General features: G+C 41.2%; 9 protein-coding genes across 9 annotated transcripts; 5 read left to right on the top strand and 4 right to left on the bottom strand.

Annotated features, from left to right (window-relative positions):
• Positions 1 to 539: 539 nt before the first annotated feature.
• Positions 540 to 1,500, top strand: BDB00DRAFT_788168 (uncharacterized protein; the record flags this gene model as incomplete). Its single annotated transcript, XM_053120766.1, has 4 exons — positions 540 to 775; positions 959 to 1,079; positions 1,144 to 1,285; positions 1,493 to 1,500. The coding sequence occupies 4 exons, from the start codon at positions 540 to 542 to the stop codon at positions 1,498 to 1,500; spliced, it is 507 nt and encodes a 168-aa protein (XP_052979378.1).
• A 209-nt stretch (positions 1,501 to 1,709) lies between these two features.
• Positions 1,710 to 2,091, bottom strand: BDB00DRAFT_824448 (uncharacterized protein). Its single transcript, XM_053123615.1, has one exon. It carries the CDS (start codon positions 2,036 to 2,038, stop codon positions 1,859 to 1,861), a length of 180 nt encoding a protein of 59 aa, XP_052979377.1. The 5' UTR covers positions 2,039 to 2,091; the 3' UTR covers positions 1,710 to 1,858.
• Positions 2,092 to 2,305: 214 nt separating this feature from the next.
• BDB00DRAFT_385124 (GATA zinc finger-domain-containing protein) lies at positions 2,306 to 2,913 on the top strand. Its single transcript, XM_053117172.1, has 2 exons — positions 2,306 to 2,596; positions 2,663 to 2,913. The coding sequence occupies exons 1-2, from the start codon at positions 2,370 to 2,372 to the stop codon at positions 2,739 to 2,741; spliced, it is 306 nt and encodes a 101-aa protein (XP_052979376.1). The 5' UTR covers positions 2,306 to 2,369; the 3' UTR covers positions 2,742 to 2,913.
• A 136-nt stretch (positions 2,914 to 3,049) lies between these two features.
• On the top strand, positions 3,050 to 4,813 carry BDB00DRAFT_824442 (uncharacterized protein). The gene is made up of 6 exons (XM_053123614.1): positions 3,050 to 3,223; positions 3,286 to 3,422; positions 3,496 to 3,721; positions 3,780 to 3,963; positions 4,036 to 4,342; positions 4,405 to 4,813. The coding sequence occupies exons 1-6, from the start codon at positions 3,085 to 3,087 to the stop codon at positions 4,768 to 4,770; spliced, it is 1,359 nt and encodes a 452-aa protein (XP_052979375.1). The 5' UTR covers positions 3,050 to 3,084; the 3' UTR covers positions 4,771 to 4,813.
• BDB00DRAFT_824435 (uncharacterized protein) lies at positions 4,814 to 5,863 on the top strand (the record flags this gene model as incomplete). Its single annotated transcript, XM_053123613.1, has 4 exons — positions 4,814 to 4,984; positions 5,044 to 5,133; positions 5,192 to 5,320; positions 5,381 to 5,863. The coding sequence occupies exons 1-4, from the start codon at positions 4,955 to 4,957 to the stop codon at positions 5,858 to 5,860; spliced, it is 729 nt and encodes a 242-aa protein (XP_052979374.1). The 5' UTR covers positions 4,814 to 4,954.
• On the bottom strand, positions 5,864 to 8,422 carry BDB00DRAFT_824433 (tubulin domain-containing protein). The gene is made up of 13 exons (XM_053123612.1): positions 8,224 to 8,422; positions 8,056 to 8,151; positions 7,953 to 7,998; positions 7,830 to 7,896; positions 7,692 to 7,770; positions 7,452 to 7,631; positions 7,333 to 7,392; positions 7,124 to 7,261; positions 6,923 to 7,063; positions 6,797 to 6,864; positions 6,549 to 6,732; positions 6,214 to 6,495; positions 5,864 to 6,143 (listed from the first exon to the last, which is right to left on the bottom strand). Exons 1-12 carry the CDS (start codon positions 8,293 to 8,295, stop codon positions 6,352 to 6,354), a joined length of 1,275 nt encoding a protein of 424 aa, XP_052979373.1. The 5' UTR covers positions 8,296 to 8,422; the 3' UTR covers positions 5,864 to 6,143; positions 6,214 to 6,351.
• A 1,536-nt stretch (positions 8,423 to 9,958) lies between these two features.
• BDB00DRAFT_764252 (uncharacterized protein) lies at positions 9,959 to 10,916 on the bottom strand (the record flags this gene model as incomplete). The annotated part of the gene is made up of 2 exons (XM_053119444.1): positions 9,959 to 10,745; positions 10,840 to 10,916. The coding sequence occupies 2 exons, from the start codon at positions 10,914 to 10,916 to the stop codon at positions 9,959 to 9,961; spliced, it is 864 nt and encodes a 287-aa protein (XP_052979372.1).
• Positions 10,917 to 12,163: 1,247 nt separating this feature from the next.
• Positions 12,164 to 13,227, bottom strand: BDB00DRAFT_872624 (uncharacterized protein; the record flags this gene model as incomplete). The annotated part of the gene is made up of 5 exons (XM_053126979.1): positions 12,164 to 12,221; positions 12,299 to 12,520; positions 12,776 to 12,953; positions 13,021 to 13,090; positions 13,171 to 13,227. The coding sequence occupies 5 exons, from the start codon at positions 13,225 to 13,227 to the stop codon at positions 12,164 to 12,166; spliced, it is 585 nt and encodes a 194-aa protein (XP_052979371.1).
• A 178-nt stretch (positions 13,228 to 13,405) lies between these two features.
• Positions 13,406 to 14,077, top strand: BDB00DRAFT_872623 (uncharacterized protein; the record flags this gene model as incomplete). The annotated part of the gene is made up of 3 exons (XM_053126978.1): positions 13,406 to 13,495; positions 13,560 to 13,756; positions 13,948 to 14,077. 3 exons carry the CDS (start codon positions 13,406 to 13,408, stop codon positions 14,075 to 14,077), a joined length of 417 nt encoding a protein of 138 aa, XP_052979370.1.
• Between the last annotated feature and the right edge of the window lie 745 nt (positions 14,078 to 14,822).

Below are 14,822 nucleotides of genomic sequence, written 5' to 3'. Positions count from 1 at the left end.
AGTTAAGCTCCTATGTAATGATGGTTTAGACACGCTGTATTTACACAATAATCATGCTTCTCCAAGCAACAGGACTGATGCCTACGGATGTCTGAGACACTTTATTGCGCGATACATTTGCGGTGAGTATAGTTTAGGCGTTCCAGATGTCTCTTCTCGATTTCCTAATTCTTTGATTTTTTTGTTTGGCTTCTCGGCTTCTATTTACCATTTCTGGACTGCCTAAGCAAACAGTTCAGTTTCTCATATGTTGGACATCTCCCTTTTGATATAAAATCCCTTTTTCCTTTATCTTTTCTAATGCACATTGCTGCTTCTTCGTTCCTTTAATATTTCCTGTCCTTTCTTTGCATATTACGAACATACTACATCAAATATCAAATTCATATTATTCAACGTGGATACTAAGTTTGCACTCCTTACACATACAACTGTTTCGATCTGATCTTTTCAAGTATAAAGGTACAGAAAGAGCGGTGAAATAGTTTTGTTTAATGCAATAGGAGACTATAACACTTTTTAACCTTTTGTCTGCAAGTATGGATGTGCTTGCCGCCCCTTGTTTTTGGGCACTGTTGACTCCGGAACAGTTCCGGTTCGCGTACTTGCCTGATTCTGTTGCACAAACAGTTGTTGGTGACGATAAACAGTCAGTACGAACTCTTTTACAGAATCGATCGCTGCTTGATTTTATTCATCCAGAGGAATTGAGCATCGCCCAAGCTGATCTTGAACGATTTTTGCGTGTCAGAACTTTGGCAGGCTCAATAACTAGGTAAGTATCAAAAGTTTTTTAAAATGGCTCCGTACGCTTTAACTGAATTTGTAACATGTTTACTGTTTCAATCGTTATATCGCGTTGCACAAATGCAAACTGTGCCGCCCACTGCTATGTTTACGACTTCTTTCATTCATTTCTGAAATTTATCCAATGATCACTTTTTGTTCTTTCCTAAAGATGTCGACTTTTGTCCTTCGATCACGTTTCTGGTTATCAAAACGCACGTCCTACACCAGCACACTCTACTCGAGCTTTGACTTCTGCGTCAAGTCATAATAGAGAGACAAAATGTGTCCATGTAAGTTTGTTTGCTTTATCACAAAAGCTTTATACTAGGGCTCACAGATTATGCTTCCATAAAGTCCTCTGTTTATATTGCTAGTAGCTCCGTTGAAACATCCTATGCTGGTATCAAACCTTCCGAAAATGACCAATGGCAAATTATGGATATCGTTCTATATATTGCTACTGAAAGCATTCTGCTGGCATTCTTTCACAACACAGGTACGATGAAGCTGTTGTCATGGATATGCCTTTGTTTTCATGCTCATCAATTATCTTATTTTAGAGCATTCGTACAAAAAGTACACGGACAGACTCATTTGTGGAGACTGTGAGCCAAAACAGTTTGTATGCCTCTATTATCCAACAACAAGCGGTTTTTCGACGAGCCAAAGATAATTAAGATAAATATGTCGAAACGCCATATAGGAAATTGATACGTTGGTCGACTTGTTAAATGGCCGGGAGCAAATGGCGCGGAATGGACCTTGTATTTCTTCGTCGACTCACCACAACTTACGAATGCTCCAAATACACAGCAGTAAAACAGGCGAGCTCATTGTATCATGGCCAACTCGCACCACCATTGCGTCAAACGATAAAGGCGCCCAGAGCAATAGATCGTCGATATCGACCAGCCACACTCATCAGAAGCAACATAAAGCCAGATTAGACGAAGTTCTTAGTTCGACAAAAATTGTAATGGAAAAAGAAATACTTTTACTCAATTCCATGACGATCAATCAGTACTCTAAGTTACAGTATCAAAAGGCCGCATGCACGCATCCTTACCGTTCAAGCTCTATGATCTATCTTTCCGATGGGATGTATTGCTTCGAGCATATCATCATCCCTTATGGCTCCATCGCGTTTGGCGCTTTTCACATTACCATGGTAACTCCAGCTACAACATTGGCAGCACATTGTACAGGCAGTGATTGCACCAACACGACCGGAAATGCGACATATCGGCATTACATCCACTACAACGCCCCAGAAGAGAGTAGAGAGAGTGACATCGTCTCAAGTTCATCAGACATTGGTGATAAACTTCCGTTTATTAATGGTGTTGCTCATACCAATCATGACCGTTGTAATAGGACAAACATTATCCCCCACAGCAGTTCCAGCAGTAAAGAATCAGAGTAGGTCAATCGTCATTAGTATAGTTTTCAAAGTGTTTGGAAGATATTGATCTTGCGTCACATATTATTTTGACCATGGTGTAATACTGTTTGGCAGGACATCTTTGGTGACTCTTCGTAAACCATCACATGACCCCAACAATACTTCTCCCTCGATCACAATGGTCGGTATTCAAGGCAGAGATAATAGTCAGCCTTACATGTCTATCAATCAGCTACTATGTTCCCAGACCTGCAAATCCGTTGAACTAGAACGAGCAGTCGATCGAAAGGTGCAGACGCACTATATTTATACGCATTTTCCACGTGGCATTTCAATGAGGATCTGTGCCAAATGTCATACAAGTAAAAGTCCAGAGTGGCGTAGAGGGCCTTCAGGCGACAAAACGTAAGCAAATATTCTACTCGTTGGTGTGTATCTCAATGTTTTCTGATACTAAACGCGTATTTCTAGACTATGTAATGCCTGTGGTTTACGATTTTCACGTTTGATAGCCAAGCAGCGACGCATGTCGTCCATTCAACGCCACTAACAAGCCCTTTTTGGTTTCCGCTACTTCATTGCTGATATGCGACATCATCATACTATTTTTCATTCTTCCCTGTGCACTTATTTTATGCCGCCTTAAACTATATATGCTTGTTTATTTCTTTTTGCATCTTTTATTTTCAATAAGCTAACTGGAGAATCAGCGTTCCTTTTTGTATATCCAAATAAGACATATTTTTCTATATTCAGTTGCCATTTCCCAATCCAGGTCATTATTTGTCAGTTGTTGTACCATAGGTAACGGCAGAAATATTTAAGCGTAAAAGAGCATTTGCTGTGTTTTCAATGCGAACCAACTGACTTCTCTTCGTACTGCCAATTCCGCTATGGATGAACACGCCCTTGAACATTCGGGAGCTACAGGACATTCACACAACCTCGATCCTTCAGTATTCAAGTCAAGTGCTGCTACTGACGAGCCCATTGGCCTCGTTATGGCCCTGCACATTACCTTCATGGTGTTAGGCACGTACAAACTAATAGTACCGCAATGATCGCTTGACATTCTGCTAACTTCAAATTTATAGCATTTGGTTTTTTGTACCCCATCGGCATGGTACTGGGTCTCTCGAAAAATCGGTGGCACGTACCTGTACAAATACTGGCAACCGTATTCTTCGTCGTTGGTTACTTCTTAGCTCATGCTCATGGTGGCCGCAACTATGTAAGAATCTTATCATTCAATAAACCCCTTAATAGACCCTTTCTCTTACAATTAAATTACCACGTAACACAAGGAGCCGCACATTGCACATCGATGGTTTGCGTCTGTCGTTATTTGGACAGTAGTGGTACAGCTCATCCTAGGTGGTTATTTGAAATTGCATTGGGAGAGAGGTATTCAAGGACGGATTCGGCCTTTTCTCGTTCGGTTTCACAAAGTGCTTGGAGCACTGGTACCGGTTATTGGTTATGTGCAAATCGTTCTAGGCGTGATTGCAAGCGTTGGATTTTGCTATGGAGGTTAGTTACGGAATGTATGCAAGTGCTATATAAATTTTCTGACACATATAGACAATAGACTCAACTGGACAGTGCCTTGCGCACTTTATAATGGGGTCCTCGTTTGTCGGCTATGGTATTCTGCTGTTGCTCTCACTGCGTGTTGGCGGTCCATGGCTATTGCGACGTGGAAAGAGTCAGGAATGGTACGATAGTTGGGTGATCATGTTATGGGGTATTGTTAACACCTTTACGGAACATCGGTAAGAAATTAGATCTTCTTAATGTTGAAAATGCTATACGAAGAAGAATGTCGATATAAACTCATGAAAAAGATGGGGCCAGGATTGGAATCACGGTGATTATCAGCACACGTCGATGGGAATCATTTGGTGGGTCGCTGGACTCGTCGGTATCGTCCTCAGCAGAAATGGCAAGCGATCTGTTGTGCCATCGATTCTTATCATTCTCACCGCTGTAGCTTTCCAGGGTCACGCGCAACATGTACCGAACAGTGGACAAATCCATTCTTTTTTTGGTTACATGTTGATGGCTGGCGGTCTCAGCAGGATCATTGAGATTTGCTTTGTATGGAAGGAGGGCGAATTCGCCATTTCTCCATGGCAATATATCCCCCCATTGGTAGGCCTGTTTCCCTATGGAACATCTAAGCGCTAATAAAATATGCTAACGCACTCAATTAGACGCTTATTCTCGCTGGTCATTTGTTCATGGGCTCAACTGAGGAGCAACTCATGTACCTGAACGGCTCAATGATCGACGTGAGCTCTTACAGCAACGTATTACTCTCATTTGGATTTGCCGTCTTCTTGTTTGCCCTTGCTCTCATTTTACTTTGGGAGAAATTAACGCGTTATGATGCATCCACCCACACGCGTGCCCAGCTTGATACGGGCGGTGACTACAGCGAGCTTCCCTTGAATGGTCCAAGCAACCTCGATACCGATACTTTACACGATGGAGGTTCTGACTTTCTTGATGATGATGATGAGCAGGATGATGCGATGGAGTTGAAGACAAGGATTGGAGACAGTCAGCATCGCTTATAGTTGAATATGCGCCTTCATCGCAAAAAGTAAAACAGAAACCCCTTTTATAATTTTTATACATATTATTAAAAAATTTTGTATTTCAACGACATCTCCACCGCGCGTTATAGATTTTAAACAACAATTGATTGAAGCTATCCATTCAATTGAAAGCCTTGCTAGTTGTTCTGATAGCTTACTCAAGATGCAAGATCGAGACACCAACTCAACACTAGTAATGCAAGACAAATGCTTTTGTTACAAGTTTCGAAACAATTAACTGGAAACGTTTAGACAACTTCGGAAGCAACACTGCGTTTCTTGCAAGATCCAGAGCGATTAAGGCAAATTGTACAAAAGCAACGCAAATTGGCTAGAAAAAAGGTAAGCTGTTAAAAGTATGCTTTTTTGGAACTATTGATAACGGCGTGATTTTCACCAGCAAGGGCGAAAGCGCCGCGACGAAAATGCAGAACAACGAAGAGTTCAGCTTGAGCTACGTCGAGAGAAATTACATGCTGATATTGATCGCTGGCAACGAGAAACCCGTCAGCAGGAGCAGCAAAGACAGGTATGCTATACATGGAGCAAGGCTTACATTTCTAAACTTAACAGCACGTTCGCTTCATAGCAGCAATCGCGACAACAAGAGTCTCGTCTCATATCACCGCAAAAGTCAAAAATACGAAAGTTAAGCAAGCTGGTGGAAAATTTAACGCAGCTCCGCAACATTCGACGTAAACGACTCCAAGTAAAAGGGCACTTCTTCCCAGAGGACGGAAACAAGTTTTTTGAAAGAATCAAGATTCTTAACGACGAACAAAGTAGCCAAGAACTACCAGAGGAAGAAGACAGGCCTGAAGAGAAAGCGCTGTATGTCCATCCCGACGATTCCTGGACCAAAAGCGATTTGGACTCGAGGGTTTACAAGTACTGGGGTCAAGCTTACCAAACTACAAATGACCTAAGGCGGATACGAAACCAATGGGACTATTTCCTCTATGAAGGGTCGAGCAGCTCAATAGAGAGCAAAGTGCCACCTACTTGGGTTCCACCAGCACCTCCTTCAAACTGGATATGGGCCACCTATCTTGTAGACCAATCACAGTAAACTTGTTGTTATTCAAATATAAATTTCCACTGTTATTTAACCCAACATTACTTCGTTATCACTTGAGTATACATCAGAAAGCCGCATCAGTCCTTCCTTCAACTCGAGATAGTCACTCTGAGTTAGCCCAAAAGTTCCTTCTGAATAATCCGACATCTGTCTAAAGGGCACCGATTCGACTTGTTGAGCAAGAGCGCTGATCTCAGGGCAGAGTTCCGTTCCAGTATACATCCTTGACAAAACAGGAACCGAGCTCAATGTCTCAGATCTCTGCTGTGATTTTCTATATGTCCCAAAAACATGAACATTAATATGAGCATGTAAATACCGCCTATTCGTTGATTATAACGTACAAAAAGCCCTTATCGTCGCAGAAAGACGTGAAGAATTGCGGATATGAACTTGGGAGAGGATAGGAAACGTTGTCGATAAAGCGACTAAAAACAAAATATTACTTAGTTTACGAATATATCTTCAAATCAAAAGCGAGCTTACGGATCAGCTTGCGGAAACTTGTGGTACAGCAATCGAGTATAATCGTACAATCCTTGATCGCTGGCACGGACAGATGCCCTGGGCAAACCACGTACGACAACGTCTTCAGCAAATACGTCGTGATCAGACTGTTGTCGGACCTGTAATACAAATGAGTAACTCATCTAAACGTCCAGTTCTACTGCTAACATACCGATGCTAGTTTTGATAGTTCGATTGCTGGAGCTATCTTATCTTTGAACTGCTCAGCCGTTGCATTGAAGCCTTCTTTCAAAAATGGCAGCGGTAATGTCAATGATAATCCCGATAATCGAGTTGTGCCTTGACCATTCATCTTATCACACAAGCTTCCAATGCTCAAGAAATTGCTCTTCGTTCTATATATAAAGTACTGATTAGCTCGCTATCATTGAAGCCCATTCCTTGCAACATAATGCTGACCTGTAGGATAAAGATACGGTTTCTATAGCTGTTGAAAGAATAGCGCTTGTATGGTACAATAAATTGCACTAAAAATAATGTAAATAGCGTAAGATATTGATGTACAAGCTAGTATATCGTACGTACATTTGGTTGAATATAAGGTGATAAGCCAGAATTGAAGATGTGCCTTGATGAGGGCGTATATAGTGGAATATAGCTTGAACATAAATCGACTATCCTTGTCATGGTTAGTGCGCGATTTAGTGTAACCCGTTGTCTGGAACGCTATTACAAATAATTAGCCATCCATATTAAGTGGAAGTTGTCTATCGTAAAAGAGCTTACCTCTGGCGCTGGCATAGATGACGATTGTAGACCATAGCATAGGATAGGTGTCTTTGCGAATTCATCCCGGACATCTTGTAACAACCCTTCAGCGAACCCACTAAACGCATCATCTACACTAGCAAACACTTGAAACCCCTAGTAGAGAGAAGAGAAAAATTGAGCCAACTTCTAAACGGTAGCGTAAAAATACAACAATTAGCACAGACCTGGAGATTGTCGCATTCTTCAGCAAAACGGCGAAAATTGTCTTCAAATGATTCAGTTTCCTACATTTATATCTGATAAGATACTGTACAAAAAATCAAACAAAGTACCAACTACTCACCCGTTCATAGTCACTGTAAGATTGTCGTCCGACTGAATAGGTATTATACGGGTTAATGCTGTCATCCATGTTATGCGTTGTGACTTGATTCATGGACCGTGGATGATAGTAGATTCTGTTGAAATCGGACCAGGTTTTGACGGATTTATCATCCAATGCTACTGCTTCCATGTTTGGATCCTATTAGAATAATCAGTGTATCTCTTAAAAAAAAGGTGCTTAATTTTAGCAAATTCCTACCATATCCATACGTTCGAGCTGCTGTTGATAAGCGTTTTTAGGGTATTGCTCTGACACGATCTTGTTTATACCTTGATCCCTATTACTATTGTTAACTATCTTCATAACTTCATTTCGAGCTTCGGAACTATCGCATACCAATTTGCAGTATCTCCAGCTTCGGCTGCAAACAATTGATTGTATTTCTGAAGTGATCCAAATCCACCTAATGACTTTATCATTAGCGGTGTATTAATTCGACTGAGCAAGAAGCAGACTCACCTTTCAAATCATAAGCTAAAACACGTGGCGTGTATGTCTCGACTCCCTAAACGTGGTGATTAGCAGCAAGCACCTTAGTGATAAGTGCGACATTTGTACATACTGTAGGTGAAACCCCAGTACGGTATAAAATGTCGTGGTCCAACTCATTCGTAGAAGCGCTGCTTGTGTGATCGCTTCCATACGTGAAATACTCCTCCTTAAATTTAAAACATAAAAATGGCTTCAATAAATTCCGTTAGAGTTTAAGCGTTGTTCATTTCATTCTCACCTGAGTGTTCCAGAAATGAGTTCCAACGAAATTGGCTAGCTGTCCGAGTTGTAGAGTAACAATTTCACGCATCTTGTCAATTTTTTAAAGAAAAGTTGGGATACAAAGAAAGCTATTGTAAATTGGGCAGGAGCTCTGGTCACTGTAACACAAATCCAAATTTGCCACCAGCAAGAAAGGCTCGCAAGGTTTATGAAAGATTATGTTTGATACATTAGAAACATTAGTATTTTATTAAGCCTTCACAAACAGTTGTTTGTCTATACCCATTCTACGTGTTACAGTAATTACTTCATCGATATCGCCGACTATGCTCCATGTAAAAATACGATTGCAGTTCGCTCACATATTAGCTTGATAAAGTTACCAGGCAGCCGACAGCGCAATCAGACTTCAAAAACAGATCCGTTGCTGGTGGGTATGCACTATATATTATCAGAAGTAGCATTGTACGAGCTCTAACAAGGCGATTAGTCCTACAAAACAATGACCTAAACACAGACGCACCGCTGCGTGTAAAAATATAGTTTTAAAATAATTAAGTTAGAAGGGATAATGGGCTTATATTTGCTCATTCATATACAGGTGCGAGTACTAATATGAGAACATTGCTTAGCGTCCCATTAGCTGAAAGATGATCACAATACTATTGCTGTCATTAATAGTTTCCAGATGAAGTTAATGCGTTATGACTAAATGCGATAGCAAACCACCGTCTATCACAAAACCTCATTAGCGATCTAAACATTACAATGTCAAAAAAAATTATTGAAACCTATCAGACAACAGCGAAAAGCTGTCTCGATTAAAGGGGTATATTTCCGTTGAGTTTAACTTCCTTTAAATGCTCGTACAATACCCATTTTTGAAATATGTGTAAAGTTGCGTATCGAATGCATCTCAGGATATGAATTAGTTTCGTGAAGAGGATTGAAGTATGCATATATTTATGCATCATATTAGTATCAGAGAAAAGCGCATATATGCACCGTAACCTGTTGCTGAAGTGGGTGTAATATGTAGCAGATCTTCACAGCTCCTCTGACAAATCGATGAGGTATACTAGCTGCTAATGTGGGCCCTTTGTTCTTCTGCTGTCAAAAGCCATAATATAGGGTTTACAGCCGTGCAATTTAATAAATAATTAGTTAAATCCGCTTGCTTGCTACTTAAGTCCCTATATAACTTTTTCGCGTCTACATCCATGTGGGGTGGGAGTTTTTGCAAAGAGGATGCCACCATCATCCCCTACCCTCTCCTTACCAGGAAAAGTGAGTATATACAAAAGGAAAGTGGAAGTGACTGTACTAGTACACAGCACTGTACATAGGAATTATACCAGTCCTTACTTTGCTTACTTATTAGGAAAGCTTGTTACTCTACGTAGGTTGCAACGTTACTACGCCTAACTGAGTGAGCCGAATCATAAATGATGATAATATATCTGCTTATACTATTGATTATACGTATCTTACATATACACCAATAGCAGTCTTGAAATCGTCCAAAGATGTTCGTACTTGATCATTTTATCATATCTCAGAAACAAGTTTTCTCGAGCTGCGCATCTCTACTATGATTGTATCTCAATTTGAGCCTTGAAAACTGAATTATGGGAACTTAACAACTGCTGCGATCAGAGCCACCCCTTCCTTACTAGTCTCCAATTACAGTATTAATCCACGACCACATGAAAACACAAATGATTGGTTTGTATCATTAAAACGTATAGATATTACTTTATATTTGTCATTATAATAATGTATTCTTTTAACATTGAAAATAAGTCGAAATTAGGGAATAAAATTTGAGAGATTATACACATAGCGACTGCTACGAATACTGATTTAAGAATATGCTGGCTAGCTGGTCTTTTGCCCCATAAGGTTAGAACCATGGCTGTAAAGCGTACAGCCATATTCTCTTGGTGGTTCTCGAGCATTGGTTTTATGATAAAGTCGGCGAAATTAAGTCTTGAATTTGTTATAGGAAATGGTACATCCGGTATAGGCTTTTCTAAAAATGCACATAGTGGCTCCCATCCGTCGTTTGGAGACATGATAAGCAGGCGATCTTCAGGAATGTCAGCTTTGACTTTACAAACGTAGGCATCGTAGCATTTCACCATGTACTCGCGGTCATACATTGGTGATTCATCGTTCGGGTCTGGCAATGCGCCGTTCAGGAAGGTTCGAAAGTACAGCTCGTCTAAGAGTTGAATATGCTTTGGAAGCCAACGTTTGACAAACCTCAAACGGACAAAGAGAAAAACGGAATTCTCCATTGAAGAGTACCAGCTTTCGACGGGTCGTGTAGTCAAAATAACCTTGCTCTTGGGGTATCGATCTGCTAGTTGTTTGTAAAATGGGGCGGTTGGCCAGTCGACAGCAGCAGTGTAATTGTGGTACGCAATTTCCCATCCCTCCCGGGCATTTTCTGGTGTATTGAGGGCATTCAGCCAAATACTCGGGTCTTGATGTTTTGGATCTTTGAGCAGACAGTACCCATGGTGTGTTTGATACCTAAAATGCTCTTATTAATCCTCAGAAAACGGAACCGTATGATAAAAAAAGTGCTATTAAATGGTACACGGCCGTGAAACTCGCAATCACTTACCCTAATATCTCTAAAGCAGCATGAAGTGAATATGTGCCAGTTCGATTACACCCCGCGCCAATAACTTGAAGAGGCATATTTGGGGCATACAAGTGTAATAAGGCGAAATAACGAGAAAGTAGACATGAACGAGCACTGCCCTTTATATGTATCGGTTCCGCGCACCCTGTATTCAACTAAACACCTAATACGACCCCTCAATGTGCATAACAGATAAAATAGCTAACGCTTGATCTCTGTAGCAAAAGTATCTACATCGTATCCTCTTATTCGAGCCCATACATGTAATTTCACAGCCTGGTCTTTTTAATTTTCGAATCACTGCTCTTTCTAAGTTTAGGTTCGAGTAGTACTAGCGTGAGCTATCTCCAATGCCGATTTCAGATACTGATCTTATGTACATAAAACCACCAGGTGCTTTTCCGAATTTTTCTCGCAACGATTGATGTTCTCCGCCAGTTGAAGTGGGCGATAAACATTGTACTGCTATGTGCATGATGAGTTCTCCTTAGTGGAAAATACATGCCTCTTTACTGCAAAATCAACCTTGTTGCTTGCAGGGGTTTGGTGGCGTACCAGTCTCCTTCTACTTTCATTATATAATTATATATTAAACTTGGCTGCTATCTACTATCGAACAAGGAGCTTTTCTGACTAGAGCAGCTTCAGTAGTATATGTATATATTCACTCGTTGCATTAACTGAAGTAGGAATAGTAAAGGCAAGGTCTCAATTATCTATGTGGTTGCGTTCAAAGATACGTTTTTGTCTATACACTTCTTGTTGGTTTATTCTCTTTCTTTATTATACCATGTAGTGCCCTCTACTGATTTTTTCGAGTACATGTATAATTCATGCCTACTAAAAGGAGGGGTTTGCAAGACAATGCAAACACTCCTAAAGATATACATATCTTTCTTTACTCCCAGGTTTTAAAAAAAAGCAGTAAGACTTGCTAATTTTCTTATGAACAAAACAACTAGTGATATAATTTTGTGCAAACCTTGGTTGCTGCTGAGTACATATTCGCCCTCAGCTGTTAGAGAACCATCATGCCCATCGCGTCAAATAGTGGAATGGATCAAACGGTAAGTAGCAGAGCGATACCCATAGCTTGAGCTCCCGCATTGCAGATTCGTACATATATCTAGTACTGTACAGGGGAGGGAATGAGGAAATATGCAATGTTTAGAAGTGTACCCAAGGAGCTCGCCCGCTTTTCCTTTGATAGGGTGTATATATTACGGAAAAAACCCCCTCAGCGAACGGAAATTTTTATGATAGCAAATTAAGAATAAAATAATAGAGGCGTTTCTACTCTTTTCTATCCAGCTTCGCGCGGAGACAACTGAGCACCAGGACTGGTGTCACGTCTTGATTCGCTGAAAAGAGGGTGAGAGGGTGTAGGTGGGTGCACGTGATCGGGAAAAGGGGAGGGATAGGGGTGCTATTTGCAGACATGGCCTTTGTCATCTCTATCACAGCAATGTTGAATCCGCCTACTGCATCGCGATTGAACGTATTTTGGCTGCGACTGGGACACGTAAGATTCGTGCACTTGAGAGCGCCGTTGGCCGATCGCAGCTTTCCATCCTCGTCACGGTATTTTTGCAGTGTTGTTGGCTCGTGGCAGTACGGGCAAGTCTTGCTGGACCGGTACTCGTCAGTGATGCACAGATGGCTGTTTTCCGGTGTATCCAGTTCTTGCTTTAATTTTGTGCTTGCACCTTGTTGGTGCTTCTAGAAACCTTTGTTGTCGGCCCGCCACGAACCAAAGAAATGCAATGTGGGTTTGATCCCAGGTAGGCGCCTAGCCGAAGCTAATTTGCTGTGGTATATTTTTTGACGCAGCTCACGATTGCGACCTTCCTTGTACCGTCTATCTGCATCGTCGATACCCTTCCTTATAAAAACCTCGCGCCGTTTTTGGTGTTACGTTGCAAATGTTGCAGAGTTTTTCATCTTCGACGTGTAAGTTTGTGGTTTAGGCAAGGGAGTTGGCAACGATATTGATGATTGCTGTGGTATGCCTTGTTCTTGCGTTGTTGCTGATGACGATGCAAAAGATGGTGGCAATAGTGCAATTAATCCATCGGTGTATTGCTGTATGGTATCTAAAGATGTGAGTGGTAGTCGTTACAAATACAGCAGTAGCAGTGACGACATGTCCTGGGTCGATACCAGCCACAGCCAATGGATTGTTGCTTTGCAGAGATTCGAGAATGGTCTTTTGGGATAGTTGACTAAACAACTTATCAAATAACCGCAAGCATATTAATTACTTCTCGTCGATGCCATGTGCGTAGTATAGAACAAGTTACTTGACCATACCTCGATCTTATCGTCAGGGACAATTTCCTTGGCCACGTCCTTGCCGATACAATGCATGTTTGCGACGTACAACTGAGACCTTGCGTCGCAAGTTGCCTGCGGGTTTGCGCAACGTCTGCTTCTACATGGCGGATTGCAGCTCTTGCAGCCTGAAGCTCTTGATATAGCTCAGGATCCCAAGCTTCCTTCAACACGGTCCCACAAACGCAAAGTCGACTCACAGACGAAGTTTGTAATGGAGAAGCTAACCAATCTGTGCAACGACGTTGCCAGGGAGCACCAATTGGATACCACGCGCACCGATGAAGTCGATATCAGGGACAACGTATGGGACGCGCTGGGATAACTGTCGATGGCATTCTCAGCAAACCTGATATTCGTCCGCTTAGAACGATCTGGTCAGCGATACCAGAGACGACCTCGAAGGCGCGACAAGACTTGGAGAACGCATAGGATTTGCACCCTTGGCTGCATGCGTGAACAGTTGGGCTGCAAACAAAATCCTGCAACTTCGTTGGGATCGCGCAATAACTTACAAGAGACGCGTTGCCCAGGGCGGACCTCTAGGAGTTTTAGCGTTTCCGGTGTATATATAATGTTTACCTTTAAAATTCTACAGTTTTGAGACGCCATCATACATCACCAAGCGCTCCACAAGAGGAAACATGATGTGTTTCTTCAGAAGAAAGGTATATATACTCTATCAATGCTAATGTATTTGAGTATTTGACGTATTTGTAGTACATACATACTCACACACTGATTGTATTCAAGCAGCGTTCGTCAACACCATGAGATTGCATTGCCGTCGACATCAAACACAGACGACGGTTCAAGGCTCCTAGTTTTAGAGTCGGAAGACGAAGAAACGGCGCAACTGCCCAGTGTGTTGCTGTCTCTAAGCTAAGGTAAACAGTAGATCAATAATCCATATTGCATGGCATAAAACGAGCATCCACTATATGCTAGCACCATTGAAACAAAGACTACATCGCAACCAAATTGAACCCTTATTGAGTTTCATCCTACACCATACTTTAAAATTCCATCATAGAAAGCAAAAGTTTGTAATAAATACATTGTCATCCAATAATACTCATTTTTCGCACATAATAATTTGAAAGAGGCCCAATGGATAAATGTGAATAGCTGATGTTATGTCCAATGATGCTCGCAAACGGATACAGCCACAGGTACAGCGACTAATATGACACATGATGATAAACACAGTTGAACGTATTCCACGCTTTCACCGACCAGTAAGATAAATCAGAGAAACCAGGTTTTTAAGTATTATCAGGTATATTCAAATATATGTTTTTTCTTTCCTACAGCGCTACAGCTTCAACTGGCTATTACAGCTCAAGTATAGTATTCGAAACTCTTGTATTAATATAAAGTGATATTTTTACTTTCCTCAGATTCCTTTGATAGGTATACAATGCTCATGGGAACGTACACTCAACTGCTTTCAACTTTTTGGTATGCATTAAAAGATAATTTCCTGAACAAGCTGTGGATCGTGTGAATGTATGTATGTAGATTAAGCGAGTCATTTTTTACTACGCTAATATCTGCAACTCTTCTTTTCCAGAAGTCCTCTGTTATTACGATTATGTTTTGATCAGTACTATAGCATCTACATGATATAG

This window comes from Zychaea mexicana (assembly GCF_025766255.1).
Source record: "Zychaea mexicana strain RSA 1403 chromosome Unknown BDB00scaffold_39, whole genome shotgun sequence".
NCBI classification, from domain to species: domain Eukaryota; kingdom Fungi; phylum Mucoromycota; class Mucoromycetes; order Mucorales; family Lichtheimiaceae; genus Zychaea; species Zychaea mexicana.
The sequence above is the reverse complement of the archived record's forward strand: the minus strand, read 5'-3'. Positions and strand labels throughout refer to the sequence as shown.

Excerpts from the sequence above, each read along its gene's own strand:
- BDB00DRAFT_824448 (XM_053123615.1), bottom strand. The coding sequence starts at position 2,038 with ATGCCGATATGTCGCATTTCCGGTCGTGTTGGTGCAATCACTGCCTGT.
- BDB00DRAFT_385124 (XM_053117172.1), top strand. The coding sequence starts at position 2,370 with ATGGTCGGTATTCAAGGCAGAGATAATAGTCAGCCTTACATGTCTATC. Across the intron at positions 2,597-2,662 it reads GGGCCTTCAGGCGACAAAAC|ACTATGTAATGCCTGTGGTT; the intron begins GTAAGCAAATAT and ends GCGTATTTCTAG.
- BDB00DRAFT_824442 (XM_053123614.1), top strand. The coding sequence starts at position 3,085 with ATGGATGAACACGCCCTTGAACATTCGGGAGCTACAGGACATTCACAC. Across the intron at positions 3,224-3,285 it reads CATTACCTTCATGGTGTTAG|CATTTGGTTTTTTGTACCCC; the intron begins GCACGTACAAAC and ends TCAAATTTATAG. Across the intron at positions 3,964-4,035 it reads AACACCTTTACGGAACATCG|ATGGGGCCAGGATTGGAATC; the intron begins GTAAGAAATTAG and ends CTCATGAAAAAG.
- BDB00DRAFT_824433 (XM_053123612.1), bottom strand. The coding sequence starts at position 8,295 with ATGCGTGAAATTGTTACTCTACAACTCGGACAGCTAGCCAATTTCGTT. Across the intron at positions 7,064-7,123 it reads CATCTATGCCAGCGCCAGAG|CGTTCCAGACAACGGGTTAC; the intron begins GTAAGCTCTTTT and ends TATTTGTAATAG. Across the intron at positions 6,865-6,922 it reads CACCTTATATTCAACCAAAT|TGCAATTTATTGTACCATAC; the intron begins GTACGTACGATA and ends CATTATTTTTAG.